We start from the raw sequence: 21,185 nt of genomic DNA on the forward strand, positions 1-21,185 counted from the left end.
ATGTAGTATATATAAATACACATATAATTTTTTATTTATTGATATATATTTTTTAATTTATATATATTATGAAATATATACACATCTAAATATGTAAATGTTTCTTAAATACATAGATGCAGGTGTGTGTATTTATATATACAATATAATTACACACAATGCACACGTACTACGTATTATGCAAAAACAAGCTTTTATTTTGTAGGGGATTATTCGCGATACATTTTTTTTGACAGCCCTATTTTAAATATATTTCAAAATAAACCAAAAATATATATATAGCTATGTGCTGAAATATATTTTGAAATATTTTTATAAAAATGTCTTTTTTTTGGCCATTTTAAAGCATTTAAATATTGACGTCGCATTGGTGGAAAATCGTTGTATGTTACAAACTTGTAAACATTACATGTTTGAAAATATTGAATTCAATATATTTTCAACTGCAAAAATATACTTGTTATAAATACTTATTATACATTTCATACTTTATACATTTTATATTTATATTTTGCCTTATCGGTTGTAAAATTAGAAATAATCCCTTGAAATGCGTTTTGAAATGTATGCTAATATATGAAGGTTAAAACTAAATATATTTACAAATTCAAAAATTTATTTAATTAAGCTTTACTTTTTAGAAAATGTATTTAGCATAAATTTAAAACATATTTTGGGCCAGATATTTTTTTTTTTTTTGCCGTATGTATGGGCAGTGCAGTCTTTATTGGTGTATGACATCAAAGTATCACGAGAGCACCGCGAGAGTTGGAGAAGATAGGCTACATGACAAACTGGTTTTATTTTATTATTTATTTTATAATTAATTAACTTTTTGATAATTTGTTTATTTCTTAAAAATTATTTATTTTACTTTGACTTTTAGTTTATCCAATTTTTCATATTACCATTTTCGATTACCATGCGGAAAACCTTATTGACATAAAAAAACTAATTTCACAAGAGTGTCCTTGCGAGAGAGAGAGAGAGAGAGAGAGAGAGAGAGAGAGAGAGAGAGAGAGAGAGAGAGAGAGAGAGAGAGAGAGACAGAGAGAGAGAGAGAGAGAGAGAGAGAGAGAGAGAGAGAGAGAGAGAGAGAGAGAGAGAGATGGAAGTTGGAGGGGGCGTGGCTTTAATCTCTTTGTTGATACCGCTGCTGTATTGACTTCTCGTGGATGCTGAGAGCATCTACAGTAGCAGCACTGAGGAATTTCACAGAATCACCTCGAGCTTTTCCCTTCATTTCCGGTACTGAATTTTACATAAGGATGGGAATTTGGGAATATACTCTTTACTTCGCCACCACAGCGTGCTTATGGAGTGGTGAGTCTGTGAATAAATGATTATGAAATAGCTCACGTGCCACCTTCATTACGTTATTGAATGATTCTCTGTTGTTACACAATGTAAACTGTTACTGCTCACTTGTTAAATGTCTGCATGAACACAATTAGATTTTTAATAGGCCTATCTGGAATTGATGCATAGATTTGATAGATGATAAAATTGATGCATAGATTTGACTGACATTAAATGTAAGTCCACGTGGAGTTGTGTATTTTACTAACATATATTTCAACTGTTGCCTTGAGGATACAGATGGTCAGCTTATACTCAGTTTACATTGGTAGCCTATGCAAAGTCATCCTATACAGTGTGTGAAAATGCATCTGTTTTGCATTTTTTAAGACAATCTTTATTATAAACGATGGCAACATAACAATAAATTAGAGTTTATGCAGAAAACCAATTCACATGAACTTCACTGGTCATTTTTATTTAGCTTCCTTTAAGGCAGCTGGCATGGAGTTCACATACTTGTGCAAAAGCTGATGTTGTTGTTTGTGCACGATTTAAAAATATCATGAAGAGCATCTTGTGTCCATCAATGCAAGCAATGCAACCTGTCAAACATTTAACATTTTCAATTTTGCTTAGTGATTTAGCTACTTGATTTTTTATTGATTGAAAAGCTTTTTGGCTCACACTTGCACTTCTTAAACCCCACCGTACTGTATTGTTGTGTTTAGGGTTTGCATTATAATTTAATTTGTGTACCTCATAGATATGCAATGTGTTAACCCAGCAAGAAATTTTGCATTTAAAAGACGTCGTCCAAACACAGGCTTGTATTTTATTGGCATCGGTGTGACCTGTAAATGTAATTCAAGATTACAACGGATGCTTTGTGGACAGTATTGTGTCTGTGATACTGGCAAGTTTACTCTTTTTTCTTTGTATGACGTTCATGAATCAGAGCTTTCATTTGATAAAGACTAAAAGCCTGATGTAATCTAAAGGACGTCCTCGCTGGAATTAGATTTTGAATGGATGTGATCTTAAGGGAATTAGACTGGGAAAATGAGATGAGATGGGCAGTAACCAAACTTTGGAAAAGACGCCAGGTGTCTAAGCTATGTTTTTGACTTTCATATAATGCTATATTCTTTAACCTGATGTAAAGATCAGGAAAATCTAAGGAATATGCTAAGTATTAGCTTAATGAAATACAGTGGCAAGGAGTTAAATGCAAAGGTCAGAGTGACTGGCGAAGGTTTAATGGCTGAAACCCAGCAGAAAATCTTTGATGAGGCTTTAGATCAATAGATGTACATCCAAATGAGCTGGGCCAGCTGCCTCGGTTGATTTGCAAGCAATCTCATTCAGTTCACATTGAGGATCTGAGAAATATTTTCTGAAACTCTGCAGCTGTGTCTTTAAATGCTTTAACCCTCACACAGTTTATTTTGTTGTAGTGTCACTACAGGGTGAACATCAGCGAAGACTCTACAGAGACCTGATGAAAGATTATAATCCACTGGAGCGACCCGTATTCAATGACACGCACTCTCTCACTGTCTATTTCAGCTTCAGTCTCATGCAGATTATGGACGTGGTAAGATGGTGGTCTTATATACACATAGACAGTGTAGGGGACAGTTACTTTTAAAAGTAATGCATTACAATATTAAGTTACTCCCCCAAAAAGTAACTAATTGCATTACTTAGTTACTTTTCATGGAAAGTAATTCTTGCGTTACTTTACTCATTACTTCAGAAAAGTAATATTATTACGTAATGCATGTTATTTGAAATGCGTTACCATCATCACTGCACATAGATTTGTTAGCGGCTGTTTCTATGGGCCGCTATACGCAAGTCGTCCGCCATATTTGAATGGTCCAACGTAGTACAATAACCAGTATGAGCAGTGATCACTTTAATGGCACTTCTAGCGAAAATCTGTGTGACGTCCCTTCCTGTTGTCGTTCAAAGTGTTGTCAAACAAAACAGAGCAGCGCTAACTCCTCCCCTCCCGCTCCCTTCCGTGCTTTCTGAAAGAGTCATGAACGCGCCCAACCCCCACTCCCAAATCCTTCTTGTCGTTTATTGGCTGAAACACTTTGTTATGTTTCGTGGTGGTTGGTTTGACCACTTTGTTTTTGTTGCAGTTTGTGAAGCCTGGGCTGTCTACAGAGACTGTGTTTTTTTACAGTGTGTTCAGGAGACAGGCAGCTAGCAGATAGTGAGGAGATGTTTACTGTATGAAACAAAAAAAATTTTATGGCCTAAAACGCATGAATTCGCTTAGAGCACCTTTAAAACTGGCAACATGGATTGCTTTTCCTGCGGGTTAAATGTTAAAGCCAGGGTTTTATTTGTCGGCTGTCAACATTAAAGGCGGGGTGCACAATGTTTTAAAAACGCTTTGGAAAAAGGAGTCGGGCCACGTACCAAAACACACTTGTAGCCAATCAGCAGTAAGGGGCGTGTCTACTAATCCACATCATTGCCTGGGTTGCATATGTGTGGGGCAGGTCTATCAACAGAAGGTCCAGATTCTATGGGGTAAGGGCGTGTCCAGCCTTTAGATATGATTATTTTATTTATGAATATAAAGTGTTGGTATTTGGGCTAGAATTAATTGGCCATGGGTTGGTTTTGTTTCGCAAATCTGACTGTGTGTTAGCAGTCGCATCCATACCCATGTATGATCAAACATTGTAGACCCAAACATTGCAATTGTTAAACCAACACGTTACACCAGGACGATAGCGTTTGCTAACGTTAAATTAAATGTTACTTAATACACATACAAAAACAACACATTATTTTCAGCAGTAACTACATAAACAAACGGCTTTCGTGGAATAAACTGGGAAAACTCGCAAAGAATCAATAACAACAAAGTCCTTTTAGAGTAGTTATTTCTGATAACTAGCTTAATAAACAACAAGAAGATTGTATAAAAAACTACATGGAGCTATCGTTACTGTGTAAAATGTGTACTATATAATTATACAATGATCAGACTACAGATTGGCTGCCAAACCTCCCTTTACATAGCGGTGATCCATGATCGCCATCTCCCCTCGATCGTCTTTAGGAAACCAAAACATTTTTTATTTTCAATTAGGTATTTGTTCCAGAGTTCAGTTTAGCCACTAGCCAGACCATTAAACAAACAGAGACCGGAAATTAAGTTTAGTCCACGCATAACCGCAACAACGGGCGTTCGTCTGATGTCTGATAAACCATTTATAATGTTAGCTACAGGTCCTTGAATCTTTACCTTGCTGCCAAACCTCTCGTCACACACTGGTGATCCATGCTTGCTGTTTCCCATCGTCTTCTGTTATTTGTTCCAGAGGTCAGTTTAGCCACTAGCCAGACCGACAAGCACAGACCAGAAGTTAATTTCGGACCAGGCGCCTAACTGCGGCAACGTTTGTGTGTCCAATGAAATTGTCTGTTCACTGCAAAAAATGACTTTCTTACATAGTATTTTTGTCTTGTTTTCAGTAAAATATCGAAATATTCTTTAATTAAAGCAACACTATGTAGTTTCCATGTAAAAATTACTTACAGCTGCCCCATGTGGTTGAAAAGCGCAACAGTGCCTGGTATCAGACACTCTTCTGCAGGCAGGGGAAGGGGCGTGGCTGTGTATCCTACCCTCCACCGCCACTTTCAGAGTGTGCTTGTAGCAGCTAGGAGGCTGCTCAGGTTGCAGCAACAGTACAATTTGTCCAGTTAAAAGTTGTTCTATCACTGAAATAATTTTAGAGACATTATTTAAAGGTAAAAAAACCTACATAGTGTTGCTTTAAGATATATTTTCTTGATGAGCAAAATTACCTAGGAAAACAAGTCTAATTTTTAGACAAAAAATATGAAATTAAAGCGATTTGTGCTTAAAACAAGCAAAACAATCTGCCAATAGAATAATACAATTTTCTTGAATTAAGTGTTTAAGAAAAAAGTTAACACCTGTTTGCTTGTTTTAAGCACTAAATTACTTAAAGTTGTCTTTAAAAACGAGACTTATTTTCCTAGGTCATTTTGCTCATCAAGAAAATACATTTTAGTTTCAAAATTTTAGATATTTTTACTGAAAACAAGACAAAAATACGAAGTAAAAAAGTCATTTTTATGCAGTGTAAGTAGCTTTACACTTTGTATTTTTTATCTTTAGGATGAGAAGAATCAAGTTCTTACAACTAACATTTGGTTACAGCTGGTAAGACCACATTTACTCTTTCTCTACATAAAAACCTAAGCCAAAGGAACATTTCCTGTAAATTATTTTTGATGTGGATTGTTAATTATACAGAATAAAATGTGTACTTGTGTGCTACACTGCAAAAAAATAAGTATTTTTTCGTGTTTTCAGTGCAAATATTTAAAAAATCTTAAATCAAAATTTGTTTTCTTGATGAGCAAAATGACCTAAGAAAAGTTTTTGTTTAGTTTTTAGACAAAAAAAATATACAATTTAAGTGAAAAGTGATTAAAACAAGCTAAATTATCTGCCAATGGTGTGCAAAATTATTCTTTAATTAAGTGTTTAAGAAAAAAGTTTACATTTATTTTTCTCACTCGCAGATATTTTTCCTTGTTTAAAGCACAATTTCACTTAAAATATTTATTTTTTTGTCTAAAAACTAGACTTATTTTCTTAGGTCATTTTTCTCATCAGGAAAATACATCTTGTTTTAAGAATTTTTTTACCTTTTTTACTGAAAACAAGACAAAAGTACTATGTAAGAAAGTCATTTTTTGCAATGTATTCAAAGTAAAATGATGCTGTTGGTTGTTTCATGTTTTCAGTCAAAACTTTGTTTTAAAATTTTTAGTCAGAAAGTAAGAAATCAGCTTAAATACAGATTAAACATAATTATTATATATCGGTAAGATCCTGGCACAGGTATTTTTTACTAAATGTTGAAATATGTTTTTTTTATTATTATTTCTTTATTGACATTTACATACAGGCATTTTGCAAAGTGCATTTATAAATAGATGCATTGACCCATAAATGCCTAAATTATTGCTATAGTGTGTAAGGACTCCACAGCTGTTGTGATGTTAACACATGATTTGTGTTTTTTTCAGTACTGGTATGATTATTATCTACAGTGGAACACATCAGAATATCCCGGTGTGGCGAGTGTCCGATTCCCTGACAGCCAGATTTGGAAACCTGACATCTTACTGTATAACAGGTTTGTTAAAACGGCACATGCAGTTATTGCTCATCTCTTGTGTATCATTAGCTTATAAACAGAGGTAGCAGAGAAACAGCTTTTTCAGTCCGTGTTTATGGAAGATTTCGTGAGGAAAGCTAAATTGCCCGGAAAAAGTGCTGCTGGCTGAGAGAATGGACAAACCGAGTTTGCACTTTTCCAAGAGGAACACAAGAGCTTGACCCTTATTTGTTTGTGTCGACTGAAAAAAAGCCTAAGGAGCTGATTATGCTGCAGTGCTACTCAATGTAATCTTCCCTTCACGCCTGTCCATTAAGCTCTTGTGAATTTGTATGGAGAAATGCGATCACTAAATCATTCATGTACTGTATAAACGGATCTGACACCCGGTGCTTACTCAGTGGTGCGAAACTAATTCATTTATTTAATGTATTTACTTTGTATTGGACTCTGTGTTCTTTCAAGGTGAAGTTAGCATTGTTTTGTGCTTAATATCGCTTGTGTTTTCTTAGTGCTGATGAACGGTTTGATGCCACTTTTCACACCAATGTTCTGGTGAATTCTTCAGGTGCCTGCCAATACCTGCCGCCAGGTACAGTCAATTTCACATACTGCTTTCCCCTATTAAAAAGGTTTTACATCCATTTAAGATGATTTATATATGTGATGCCTATTCACTATTTCTACATTCATCTTAATTTTGCTTGTAGACCTCTCAACAATCTTCAAACTACTACTGTGCATAGTCTTAGGATGAATGGCTTTGTTTTATAATAAGGGGGAATTTTTGGAAATTGAGATTTATACATCATCTGAAACTTGAATAAATGAGCTTTGCATTGATGTATGGATTGTTAGGACAGGATGGCCAAAATACAACTATTTGAAAACCTGGAATCTGAGGGTGCAAAAAATCTAAATATTGAAAAAATCGTCTTTAAAGTTGTCAAAATTAAGACCTTACTAGCAACACATATTACTAATGATGTTTTTTTATATATAGGAAATTTAATTGAACATGATGTTTACTTAAAGGTATTGCGGAGGATTTTCTTTTTCCGGGTGGATCATCAAGACTATTGGTTCTCCTAGTTGTCAATCAGGAGTGTTGCGCAATTGCATTTTTTTTTAAAGTGGAGAAGGCGGTTCTCTTCTAAAATTCGAGAAAATTCTCCGCTACACCTTTTATATCCTAATGATTTTTGGTTTAAATTTTTTTTATAATTTTGACCCATATTGTTGGCTATTACTACAAATATACTCGTGCGACTTATGACTGGTTTTGTGGTCCAGAGTCACACTTGTAAGTCGCTTTGAATTAAAGTACCCCCCAAAACTACTCACTTTATCTGAATAACCATCCTATTGTTCAACTATTGTTTTATGGGTCAAGGAAACTACACTTTAAAAAATGCTGTGTTTTCTTAAATTCTTAAATTAAAGGCAGAGTGCTTTAGGTGTTTTCAAAATTCCAACATTGGCTTTCAGAGATCATGCACCTCGCATTTAGGATGCATTTTCTTAATTAGCAAAATGACCTAAGAAATGAAGTCTAGTTTTTAGACAAAAACATAACATTTAAAGGCTGGGTGCACACTGCAAAATGATTTTCAAGAAAAGAAAATCTTATTATTTTTGTCTTGTTTTCAGTAAAAAGATTTAAGAATCTTAAATTAAGATGCTTTTTCTTGATGAGCAAAACGAAGAAATAAAGTCAAGTTTTAGACCAAAAATATCAAATTGAAGTGATTTTGTGCATAAAACAAGCAAAAAAAATCTGCCAATGGGGTAAGCAAAAAAAATCTTGAAAATTTTTCTTAAACACTAAATTCAAGAAAAATGCAAGAAAAATTTGCTTACCCCATTTGGCAGATTTTTTTGCTTGTTTTATGCACAAAATCTCTTAAATTTGATATTTTTGGTCTAAAAACTAGACTTGTTTTTTTGGGTTGTTTTGCTTATCAAGAAAAAGCATCTTTATTTAAGAATTTTTTTTATATTTTTACTGAAAACAAGACAAAAATACTAAGATTTTTTTTTCTTGAAAATCATTTTTTGCAGTGCATGATCTCTGAAGGCCAATGTTGATATTTGAAATCCCTTTAACAAACACACCCCTACCACAATAGAATCTGGATCTTCTTTTGATAGACCCAGGCACTGATGTCAGTTAGTAGACACGCCCCTTACTGCTGATTGGCTACGAGTGTGTTTTGGTACTCGGCCTGACTCCCTTTTCCAATGCGTTTTGTCAAAAAACATGCACCCTGCCTTTAAGTGAATTTCCGCTTAAACCAATCAAAAAATTCTGCCAATAGGGTAAGAAAAAATCTTGAACTTATTTCTTAAAACACTTAATTCAAGAAAACCCCACTGGCAGATTTGTTTTGCTTGTTTTAAGCACAAATTCACTTAAATTGTATATTTTATTATCTAAAAACTAGACTTATTTTCTTAGGTCATTTTGCTTATTGAGTAAATGCATCTTGATTTAAGAATTTTAAGATATTTGTACTGAAACCAAGACAAAAATACTGAGTAAGAAAGTCATTTTTTGCAGTGTAGTGTAGTGTGGGTGTATTTGCCTGAGTAACATCCTTTCCTCCGGGTTTGCTGCAGTGAGAAGCTGCACTGAGCTTTATACCGATATGAACATTTGATTCATGAGCAGATGTGCTGCCCCGGCACTAAATTCCCTTTGTAGTGACATTGGAGAGATTGCCTTCTCTTGAACTTTCATAAAGCTTTATCAAAAGTCATGGTAATGCTTTATGGCAAAAGAAGGCAATGACAGAAAATGTGATATACTGAGACCTTACCTGAACAACCAACTGTCTGAAGTGAATTAGAGTCTTAAAATATATTTTTAATTATTATAAGCCACATATATCCAGCCACATATCAAAATTCTCCCATGATTTACTCACCCTCAAGCAATGCGAGATACAAATATATCTATCATCTTTCAAACGAACACATTTGGTGTTGTTTTAGTAAATGTCCTTCCTCTGTTAAGCTTTGAAAGGGTAGAAAACAGGGATCAGGGAACAACTTCTGACTTTAAACCCACAAAAAGTGCATTCATCCTTTATAGAGGTAATCCACACGGCTCCAAGGGGTTAATTAAAGGAATATTCCATTTTCTTAAAAGAAAAATCCAGATAATTTACTTACCACCATGTCATCCAAAATGTTGATGTCTTTCATTGTTGAGTCCAGAAGAAATTATGTTTTTTGAGGAAAACATTGCAGGATTTTTCTCATTTGAATGGACTTTAATAGAGCCCAACATTTAATACTTAACTCAACACTTAACAGTTTTTTTTCAACGGAGTTTCAAAGGACTATAAACGACCCCAAACGAGGCATAAGGGTCTTATCTAGCAATACGATTGTCATTTTTGACAAGAAAAATAAAAAATATGTACTTTTAAACCACAACTTTTCGTCTGGGTCAAGTCCAGCGCAACCTAACGTAAATGCGTAGTGACGTAGGGAGGTCACGTGTTAAATATATAAAACGCACATTTGCGGACCATTGTAAACAATAAACTGACACAAAGACATTAATTAGTATCAGTTGACATACAACAACGTAGGAACGGTCCTCTTTCAACACATTTGTAAACACTGGGGCGGAGTTTCGCGTTCGTCCTCTGTGACCTCTTGACGTCATGACGTATTGCGTGGGGTCAGCTGGCGCATCACGACCGGATCTACATGACGAGAAATTGTGGAATAAAAGTCTATATTTGTTATTTTTGTTGTCAAAAATGACAATCGTTTCGCTAGATAAGACCCTAATGCCTTGTTTGGGATCGTTTATAGTCCTTTGAAACTCCATTGAAAAAAAAAATGTTACAGTAAGTGTTGAGTTAAGTATTAAATGTTGGGCTCTATTAAAGTCCATTAAAATTAGAAAAATCCTGCAATGTTTTTCTCAAAAAACATAATTTCTTCTGGACTGAACAAAGAAAGACATCAACATTTTGGATGACATGGTGGTGAGTAAATTATCTGGATTTTTCTTTTAAGAAAATGGACTAATCCTTTAAGGTCTTCTGCTGGTAATCGGTGCGATTGTGTAAGAAACATATTCAGATTTCAAACTTTATAAACTGTAATAACTAGTTTCTGGTAACGGTGCCATCTTTTTTAGCGTAGTGACACTCGTTGCCATGGATACGTTATGCGGTGACTTGACGTGAGTCTAAGATGCCGTTGTTAATGGAAGCTAGTTATTATAGTTTATAAAGTTTGAAACATGAATATTTGTCTTACTAAATCGCATCACTTTATTAACCCCTTGGAGCTGTAGGGATTACTCGTCTGTGCACTTTATTAGGCTTTAAAGTCAGAAGTTGTTCCCTGATCCCGATCTAAAAACTATCTATTGATCTATAAGTATGATCACTGTTCATTAAAAATCTTCCACGCATTTCTGTTTACAGGTATTTTCAAAAGCACATGTCACATTGATGTCCGCTGGTTTCCCTTTGATAGTCAGAGGTGCGATCTAAAATTCGGCTCATGGACGTATGGTGGGTGGTCTCTGGATCTGCAGATGATTGAAGCTGACATCACTGGATACATCGCTAATGGAGAGTGGGACCTTGTGGGTAGGGTCTTAAAAGTTGTTCCATGTTTTGAAACACCAATGCTTGAATGTAGGGGAGAGCGGGGCACAATCTAACGCTTTTTAGTTTGGGCTCAATTATTCAAAAAATATTTGAGTTTGATGAATTACAGTTTTACACAAGCAACACAAACACGTTTGAAGTTTGTTTCTAGTACTTACCTTTCTTGGACAATTACACCAAACGTGACAGAAGTGCAAACGTTACAACTTACCCCATAGGTGGGGTTAGTTGTAACATTTGCTAAAAATTAAGTTTGCAGGCAAATGTTTCAATACTATTTTGTCTATATACTTAAAGTGGATATTGTTTATATATCAATTATGAGAAAACTTTTTTTATATGTGACCCAGTCTGTAATAACCATACTACAGTTTCAAAATCAAATTCTGAGATAATGAGCATCAAAGTCTGATTTTAGCCATTCATTTCATTATGATTTGACGTGACCTTATTCAATCAATATTAAAGATATGACAAGCACATTTATTTTGTTGGCAGCCTGCAATATTTATGTGTAGCCTATTTAAAACAAAGGCAAGAATTACGCTAATGTTAGCGGTTTTCATATCGTAGATGCTGATGGGTAAGTTGTAACACAGCGTTACAATTAACCCCGCTGGGTCAAAATATTTTCAAGCCCACCAAAAAAGTTGCTAAGAGCTACAGACATATTTCAAAATGATGCTATGTTTAAGTCAACAAGACACTGGTTAATATGACATAGCATTGGATTTGATATCTTACACACCCAACTTAGAAACCGAATAAAACATATAATGAAAAATTGTACTTGCATGCCACTAAAACACTCGTTCATCAATAACTCTCTGGAAAAACATTATGAATTTCCAATAATTTATTTAAAAATAATAATTAAAATATTGTTTATTTTCATTCATATCATGCATTTATTTCCTATCATCACCCCATTTTATGTGGTTGCAGAGGTTCCAGGTCGCAGGAATGAGAAGTTTTATGACTGCTGTAAGGAGCCGTATCCCGATGTGACGTTTACAGTAGTTATGCGCAGACGGACGCTGTACTACGGTCTGAATCTTCTCATCCCCTGTGTGCTCATCTCTACTCTCGCCCTGCTGGTCTTTCTGTTGCCTGCTGACTCCGGAGAGAAGATCTCTCTTGGTGAGTGTAAGGGGTTGTGCACACCAAAACTTTAAAACGTGGCTGAAAACACCTGGTGGACACCGAATGCCAGCTGTTTGTTCAGCTGAGCGCCAGCTTTCTTCAGTCGAGCACTTTGGTAGCTGTGATACTTGAGCTGTGTGCCGGTTGGTTGTTGTGATACTTGTCCCGCCCCTCCTCCACTGTGATTGGATGGGCGTTTGAGAACTGACATTGATGAGTGGAGCTTTTCACCCAAAGTTGAATCTCTTTCAACTCTCGGCGCTCAGAGCTGAGCGTGGAAAAACCGCAGAGCGCCGCCATTCAGCGCGGGAAAAAAATGCAAGCTGCTGGCCTATTTTAAAAACGCCAAGCTTCCATTGGAAACAATTATAAACATGCGCCGGCCACAGGCGTAAAAGCTTTGGGGTGCACGCACCTTTTTAAAATGCATTATCATATTATTTTAGTTAAAACTCATAAATAACTACAAATAACTAATGTTAGGGAAATCTGTTAATGTTTTGCTGCGCGTTTCTGAAAAAAAATATAAAAACGCCGATATATCGGAATATCGGATTTTAAAGCCAACAAACATTTGTATCGGTATCGGCTTTCAAAATCCTTTATCGGTCGGGCTCTAATAAGTAGCATGGGTAATATTATCAAGAGTAATATGTGTTGCTAAGTTCTTCATTTGGACAACTTCAAAGGGGATTTTCTCAATATTTTGTTTTTTGCACCCAAATATTGTTCTATTCCAACAAACCATTAATCAATGGAAAGCTTATTTATTAATTTATTTATTAAAATATTGAAAAAAAAATGGACCCTTATGGTTTTGTGGTCCAGGGTCACATATTTGATTTCATCAGCATCATCAGCTACATCTTCATGAAGGTCCACCACAGTCATTTCAAAGTCATGCACTTTCACATCATTCATTTTTTATTTGATTATTTCAGTGTTTCATTTATTTATTTTTTGGCTTGTTCATACAAGACCTTGTTCATGTTAAGCTCATCATCATTTCTGTGTGAAACTATAGTGGTGGATATTGTGATTGTGTTGCGTTGCCAGATTTGTACCTTTTAAATTTGCAGCCTTTCTGAGCGTTACTAAATAGTGTTTGGCATTAGCTGGATGTGTGGCATAAGGAAACTCAAAAAGCAGATGGATGTTTTAATTTCACTACATGCTCACAATGACTTTTGTGGTGAAATCAAAACTTATATATGATTTACTTCTACCCCTGCCATTACCAGAAGAAGTGCATAAATTCCACATTCTCCATTATAAAATATATTCAGTTTTGCTCTCAGCTCACTCCTTTTTTGCTGACTAAGTGATAAATACTCATATTTTATTTGCAAATCCATTTCGGCACAATGCACCCCCGCAGAAAATTTATGCAGACGTTCCTTTAAGCTACTGTAAGTGGGGTGTAGTGAGATTAATGGCTTGCCAAAGATGGCGGCAGTGATTAATGCGGCTGGAGAGCTTTGAAGGCCAAACGTCTGTGTGTTCTCGAAGCCGCTGGATTTAAAGGATCCTGCCACCGTTTTAGATGGAGGCTGAACCTGAAATCACAGCAGGGCACAATTTATGATTTCATTTTGTCCTTTCTAAATGGTATTAGTGCGACTGCCAGCACCAGTACGCTTCACAGACTGAGTCATTGGCTGTGTCTCTGTCAAGCTGCAGATCAATAGTTTAAATCCCAGGGATTAACTGACTGTGTCTGATACTTTCAGGTTAAATGAGACTTCTTATTTTCTTAAGTAATTAGGGCACTGGCTTATTTTATAGTCATTAAATGTTAAGTCTCCTGTGTCGTGGTTTCAGGGATGGACTTGGCCACATGCTGCACCGGGACGTCCAGTTGAGATCAAATTTAATATATACAAAGATTTAAATGGAGAACAAGGCCGGTCTATTTAAGATTCAGATCCTGGCATATGCACAGGCAATATAGGGAAGCACCAGGCCTTTATTTAACTCTTTTCCCACCAGCGGTTTAAAAAAAAGTTGCCACACTGCAAAAAATTTTTTCAAGAAAAACAATTCTTAGTATTTTGGTCTTGTTTTCTGTAAAAATATCTAAAAATTCTTAAATTAACTCTTTCACCGCCAGCGTTTAAAAAAAAAAATTCCAGCCAGCGCCAGCGTTTTTCATGATTTTCACCAAAGTTTAATGTCTTCCAGAAAATGTTCTTCTTCAAATATATAAACATACAATATACCAAATGAAAGAACAGACCCTCTGCTTTCAAAAAAAAAAAAAAAAAACGTTTCATCCTATCTTCAGTGGTTCTTTTGTAATCAGCTTTTGAATATGGGTAGGTTTCTGCAAAAACACCACATTTTGAGCAAAAAGCAGAAATAATTCCATATTTATGACGGACTTTTCATAGAGATCCCATTCAGAGCGATCTTTAAAACAGACACGGACATGCAGCCGCTTGCCATAGGGCAATACTTCCGGGTTTAAAAAGTTGTGGAAGGGCGCCACCTAGTGGATAATAGCGGTTTGCGGAAAGCCGGAAAAACTCGTCATTGGCGGGGAAGCGTTTTCTCTTGATTGACGAGATATCTTGTCAATGGCAGGGAAAGAGTTAAGATGCTTTTTCTTGATAAGCAAAACGACCCAAGAAAATAATTCTAGTTTTTAGACCGAAAATATAAAATTTAAGTGATTTTGTGCATAAAACAAGCAAAAAAAATCCCCATTGGCAGAATTTTTTGCTTGTTTTAACGCACAAAATCACTTAAATTTTATATTTTTAGTCTAAAAACTAGACTTGGGCCATTTTGCTCATCAAGAAAAAGGATCTTAATTTTGGAATTTTTAGATATTTTTTCTTGAAAATCATTTTTTTACAGTGTAATGAAATGCAAGTTTCCTTGCTTCCATTGAAGTCTAATAAGCTTTATTTATGTAGCACTTTATACACTTTAAAAGCAGTTTCACTGCAGTAAATGGAAAGAAATTATCAAACAGGAAAAATTATCATTATTCAGTTGAATAACAGCGCTAATGTTGCAAATTTGTCAAATATGAACCGTGGAATCAGCTATAAAGCACCTCTGCAGAAAACTGTGATTTATTTCAAGTTTTGTATTAAAATTTAGTTTCTTAAATCATTCTGGGTTCACATAGATCATCAGGTTTTCAGTTGTCCGCCCGGTGTGCAATTTGTGATAAGGTGCCTTTCTAAAGTGCACGGTAGTCACTTTCTGTCAGCCAAACAGTTGCGTTTGTCTTAAAGCGCACATAACACACGCTTTTTCTGCTCATCTCATGTTAATCTTGAGTACTTATAGTTTAGTATTACATCCTTCATATCTCCGAAAAGTCTTTAGTTTTATCACATTTATAAAAGACAGATCAACTCTAGCGATTGTTTCCAGAAAGCCTGAGATCCCAGAGGCATCCAGCGGGGAGGAGTGAGTCACGAGCAAGCAAAACTCACAAAACATTATCCCACTTTTTCTGGCAGCAAAACACAAACATTTGATGCAGTTTTACTTACCGCCTGTGACTCATGACCCCATTTCAACTGACGTTTTGGAACAAGCAAAAGAGCCGTTGGATGAGACGCCGAAGAAATAGTCCTACTCACAATAGCGATTTAAGTACAAAATCCGGACGAATCCCTTTAAATATATCATCTGATAAATGTCTTGAGGTGTGGAAACCGTAGTATAAGCGGAATAATTGACTATGCTTCCTGTCGTGGCCGCATCACCACCTCGGGTGTGCATTATTTCTATAATTATACCACAGGTCTGTTGAATGCTGCATTCTGATTGGCTGAGAAATGTTCTATGGGTGTTGATTATTTTTCTGTAAACCGCACACCTAACTTGTCAAATGTCTTAAAAATAGGCACCAGTGCAATGTTTGTGGTAACCGTGGTATAAGCGGAATAATTGACTCCGGTCCTTTGATTATTTGAAAATAATGCACACCCGCATTACCACCTTGGTGTGCATTATTTTCTTATAATTCAACGGCCCGTCGTCAATTATTCCTTACATATAAAACACAGCTGTCACGTAAAGTGATGCCTGTGACTTCTACTCGAAAGAACAATGCTAATAAGTGTCCTTATTCACGCTCTCACTCACTCTGATTGACTTGTGGGTGTGCTTTACTGGGAGAAGTGCCCGTAACAGAAACATGGGGTCATGGATACCATTAACCCCCCTTTGAAATGCTGTAATAAGACTAAAGGGGGTCACACACATAGTGCTGCGCTGTTCTAAAAAATGTGAACACATTGCTTTCTATGAGTATACGCACACCGACGCCGTCAGGTGGCGCCTGTCCGCGTCGCCCAGCTACGACTCAGGAAGTTGCTCAAATCCCTGTCGCGCCACAGAGCGCCACTCACATAGTTTAACATTAAACAACATCATATTTGTCCCAAATTATTAACGATTAACGTAGCTGCTAACGTATATTTTGCATTTTGAAGTTGCCGCTATCTGACGAAGCTCGCGTTATTTAAAGCAACACCAAAGAGTTTTTTTTACCTTGAAATAACGTTTCCAAAAAAGTTTCAGTGGTTCATCCACTCAAAACAGGGTGAATGGCACTTTCACATTCGCTTTGCAGCCCTCTATCGGCCAAAACCGCACTAAAGAAGTTTCCAACCGTCGGGTAGTGGTCCTGTAGTTTGAGTGAAAACTACAAAAATTTGCTTTACGGCAGACCTACAATCCAATCAGAGCCAGCTATGCTGCAGTATTTACGACTATTGCTAATGAGCAATTACGCTTCTAACCTGTAGGGGGAGCAAAGAGCAATAACTCTTCAGTTTTGCTTTAATGTGCACTTCTGGTTTACGATACCTCAGAGTTGTCCTAGACACGACGCAGTGCGGCGCGACACTGAGCTGTGCGGCCGGTGTACAACCCCCTTCAGGCAGAAACACCATATAGATACTGTTTACTTTTACATTTTCATTTTCATTTAAATGTTTATGCTAATGAAAATGAATAGTATAAGTAGAGAGCTCAGATGCAAAACCCTCTAAGTGCATCTGACTTTTTTGTAAATGAGCATTTTTATTTAGGCTCCTATATGTTTAGGTTCAGTAATTTCACTTTAATGGCAATTAAAAGGTTATTAGTCAGTAATTGAAATGCCTTACTTTTACAAATGTAAATTTAGTAATTTTATTGGTATTTAACAAATTTGAGTGTCTTTCACTGCAAAACCCTTTTAAGTGCATGCTAAAATCTCTAATTTTACAAAAGTCTTCACTGTCCTTTCTGAATCAAATTAAAGCGCTCAAAAATGCGCACCGTCGTTAATCCATTTCTTCTTTCTTGCACTTGCGTTTAAAGGTGCAGTGTGTAATTTTTAAAATGATATCTTGACAGAAATGCAAAATAATATACAAAACTATATTATTAGGGGTTTATTAAGACCTTTCATAATGAACCGTTATGTGTTTATTGCCTTAGAATGAGACGTTTTATCTACATACATAAAGGGTCCCCTTACATGGCCGCCGCCATTTTGTCCAGCCATGTTTCTACAGAAGCCCTTAACGGCAAACTTTTTTACTAAGTTGTCTCCAACGATGACATGTTTATTCGGTGGCGGCTACCGTAGCTTCTCTATGTGTTTCAAAAGCAAGAGGTGAGCAGTGGACTGAGCCGTTGGTTGCTATTTGCAACCTGACCACTAGATGCCGCTAAAATTTACAAACTGCACCTTTAATGGATTCTGTGAAGAAACCAGTATTTCTGAATGGCCTGATGCTGGGATTAAGTGAATTTCAAACGAAAGTAATTGATAAACATATAATATGTGCAGAGACAGAGCATTCGGTCAGTATCATTATCTAATTTTTGACGGAGGTGGCATTTAGCTGCTTTTGCATTAGAGCTCTTCAAGTGTTTTTACAGGTGGACCTTTGAAATAAAACCCAATCATTTGGATTATTTGGCCCATGTGATAGGCTACTGTACATACACTATAGTAGGGGTCGTGATTGGGAGCAAATATACAGTGTCAGTATATGTCCATTCACATGTTGCTGGCTCTAAAAATATTTTTTTTTCAGGGATCACAGTTCTGCTCTCATTGACGGTTTTTATGCTTCTGGTAGCAGAGATAATGCCAGCAACATCAGACTCTGTGCCTTTAATCGGTGAGTCCAATGTTGAATGTTGTATGAAAACCTATAATGAATGAATATTACATACATACTGATAAAAATTCAGCTTGAAATCTCTTTGGATATGTAAATGTAGTATTTAGATACTGCAAGGGTGAGGTAAACTTATAAGCAGAACTGGATGTGTTATGTAATTTCTCTGATCAGCTCAGTATTTTGCCACCACCATGGTTATTGTGGGGCTGTCTGTGATCGCCACAGTCTGGGTACTGCAGTATCATTACCACGATCCTGATGGAGGAAAGATGCCAACATGGGTAAAGCTTTTATTTCTACTCCATGTATAAACTAATCTGCATACAAAATGTTTATTTGGTTGTATTTAAATAAAGAGGCTAAGAGACTCTCACCACTAAGAGATTTTAATAGATTTGGTTTTGCTCTTAGACCCGCGTGGTGCTGTTGAACTGGTGCGCGTGGTTCTTGAGGATGAAGAGACCCGGTGAGGACAGAGTTCGCTCGGCCTGCCACAATAAACAGCCACGCGTCAGTCTGTCCAGCGTGGATCTAAACATCAGCACCGGAGCGGCACAATCCACCAACGGAAACCTGCTGTACATCGGCTTCCGTGGCATGGACACGATTCACTACGCCACTTCGCCGGACTCCGGGGTCATCTGCAGCCGACTCATGGGCGCAGGTGAGGAGGACGTGTTGCTTCCCGGGACCCAGGCGCCCTCTGTTAGCAGCGGTCCTGGCGATTCTGAACTGTCCAAAATCTTGGATGAGGTTCGGTACATAGCCAAGCGCTTCAAGGACCAGGACGAGGAAGAGACTTTGTGCAACGAGTGGAAGTTTGCTGCCTCTGTCATCGATCGTCTTTGTCTCATGGCGTTTTCCATGTTCACCATCCTCTGTACCATCGGGATCTTAATGTCTGCTCCTAATTTCGTAGAGGCCATATCTAAGGATTTCTTTACTTGAGGAATTTTTACACTTTAAATGTTGTTTTTTTAATTCTTGAAGCCTCTTAAAGTGACCATTCACCCAAACCAAAAATTTTTATTTTATTAGATTGTCATGATTTTGGGGTGAACTGTTCCTTTAAGTGTTACTAAATTCAGTAGCAAATTGTAACTCTCTAAAACTGTTGTAGAGAGGTCAGATTAAATATGAAGCAGAAGGATGTATACTTTTAGGATGTTTACTGTCCCAGTTTAGTATGCGAAGTCTATTCATTTGTAGTCATTTGCATGTTGATTCGTCCAAAAGATGGATGCAGTATGAATACATTTTGGACATACATGCAGTGGTTTTTTTTGCCATGTGACCTTTGACCTATGATGTAATCAGAACAGTCGCAATCTTAATTTACATATGTGTTATCGTCTACGTGAAGGTCGGGACAAGACCCACCCATTTTTAAGACCAATGATATTGGACCCACTCACTTTTTCTCAAATGTAGCACATATGTCTGTTCACTTGTCAATCAAATCCATTCCACTAGAGGAATTCCCTAATACATTAAACTCCATTCCACGTTTTAGCTACAGCCTTGACTTCCTCCTCTAATCCATTCCACTTGGCTCATTCAGAGTCCGTATAAATTAAACTCCATTTTGTGTTTTCACTACTTTTACATCCTGAATTCACGCGACATGGCAAGGCAAACAAAGCTTTTAGGCTATTAAAGGTATAGTGTGTAACTTTAAGAAGGATCTCTTGACAGAAACGCAATATAATATACATAAAGATATTATCAGTTGTATATAAAGACCTTAAATAATGAACTGTTATGTTTTTATTACCTTAGAATGAGACGTTTTTATCTACATACACTGCGGGACCTCTTACATGGAAGTCGCCATTTTGTGCCGCCATTTTACTATAAGAGCCCTAAAATAGCAGTTTTGTCACTAGTGTATTTTGTCTTAGATGACAACATGTTTGTCCTGTGAAGGCTACCGTAGCTTCTCTTTGCGTTTTGGTGAACGGTGGACTGAGCGGTTGGTTGCAATTCACAATCTCATTGCTAGATGCCGCTACAATCTACACACTGCACCTTTAAAGCAAATGTTTAATTAAAATGCTCCAAAATACAAGAAAATGGCATGTACTCCAGTAAATGTTTTGGACACAACGGTTTTTTGTTTTTTTGTTTGCTTCCGACGCTCATGGTTGTCTATAATTAAATCACAAGAGATACAATTATTTTTACCTACATTGCTTAAAAAGCCGCCCAATTCATAGATTTCAGGTATTTTTATTTATATGAGTTTTTTTCAAATTTGGTGTCTGCTCAGCTCGCGTGGCCTTTTGGGATAGTAAATTATCCCTAATATGCACACTTAAAAATCTGTCCGGAAGTAGTATGTCATCCGGGTACTTTTCCCCTAATTCAGACATCGCCTCTCATACTGATTTTTGCCAACTATATATAGGATGGAAGTAGGTGATTTAGGATGCAGCTTCATTTATGTACTAGTGACTGCATGTAGTGTAATTGTCATTATCTACACTGATTAATTAAACCACTTTCTAAATGCTTCTAGTTATATTTACAGTATGTACTAACTAACTTCTCTTATTTCTGTTACACATAATGCTGCAATATTTTATCTTGACTTATGTATTGCCTTATCTGTCTAGGCATTAACCTGATCTGTCTAGTAATATTAAGATGACAATGTTCCACATTTTATTCACAGAAATTTAGTTCAGAATTGTATATTTTATTAAATCAGTCAGTCATGTGATATCATGAAAAGGTGAAGAATTTCTGCAAAAATAATGCTGTGTAAT

General features: G+C 36.4%; 1 protein-coding gene across 2 annotated transcripts; it reads left to right on the plus strand.

Moving 5' to 3' along the window:
• Positions 1–1,136: 1,136 nt before the first annotated feature.
• On the plus strand, positions 1,137–20,927 carry chrna7a (cholinergic receptor, nicotinic, alpha 7a (neuronal)). 2 transcript variants are annotated; one of them, XM_065261456.1, is made up of 10 exons: positions 1,137–1,323; positions 2,757–2,896; positions 5,477–5,521; positions 6,397–6,506; positions 7,001–7,080; positions 10,940–11,107; positions 12,074–12,268; positions 18,328–18,414; positions 18,589–18,698; positions 18,829–20,927. In XM_065261456.1, the coding sequence occupies exons 1-10, from the start codon at positions 1,176–1,178 to the stop codon at positions 19,363–19,365; spliced, it is 1,620 nt and encodes a 539-aa protein (XP_065117528.1). In that variant the 5' UTR covers positions 1,137–1,175; the 3' UTR covers positions 19,366–20,927. The 2 variants fall into 2 exon arrangements, with proteins under 2 accessions (XP_065117528.1, XP_065117529.1); XM_065261457.1 differs by lacking the exon at positions 5,477–5,521.
• The last annotated feature ends 258 nt before the right edge of the window (positions 20,928–21,185 follow it).

This window comes from Paramisgurnus dabryanus, chromosome 2, assembly GCF_030506205.2.
Source record: "Paramisgurnus dabryanus chromosome 2, PD_genome_1.1, whole genome shotgun sequence".
NCBI classification, from domain to species: Eukaryota; Metazoa; Chordata; class Actinopteri; order Cypriniformes; family Cobitidae; genus Paramisgurnus; species Paramisgurnus dabryanus.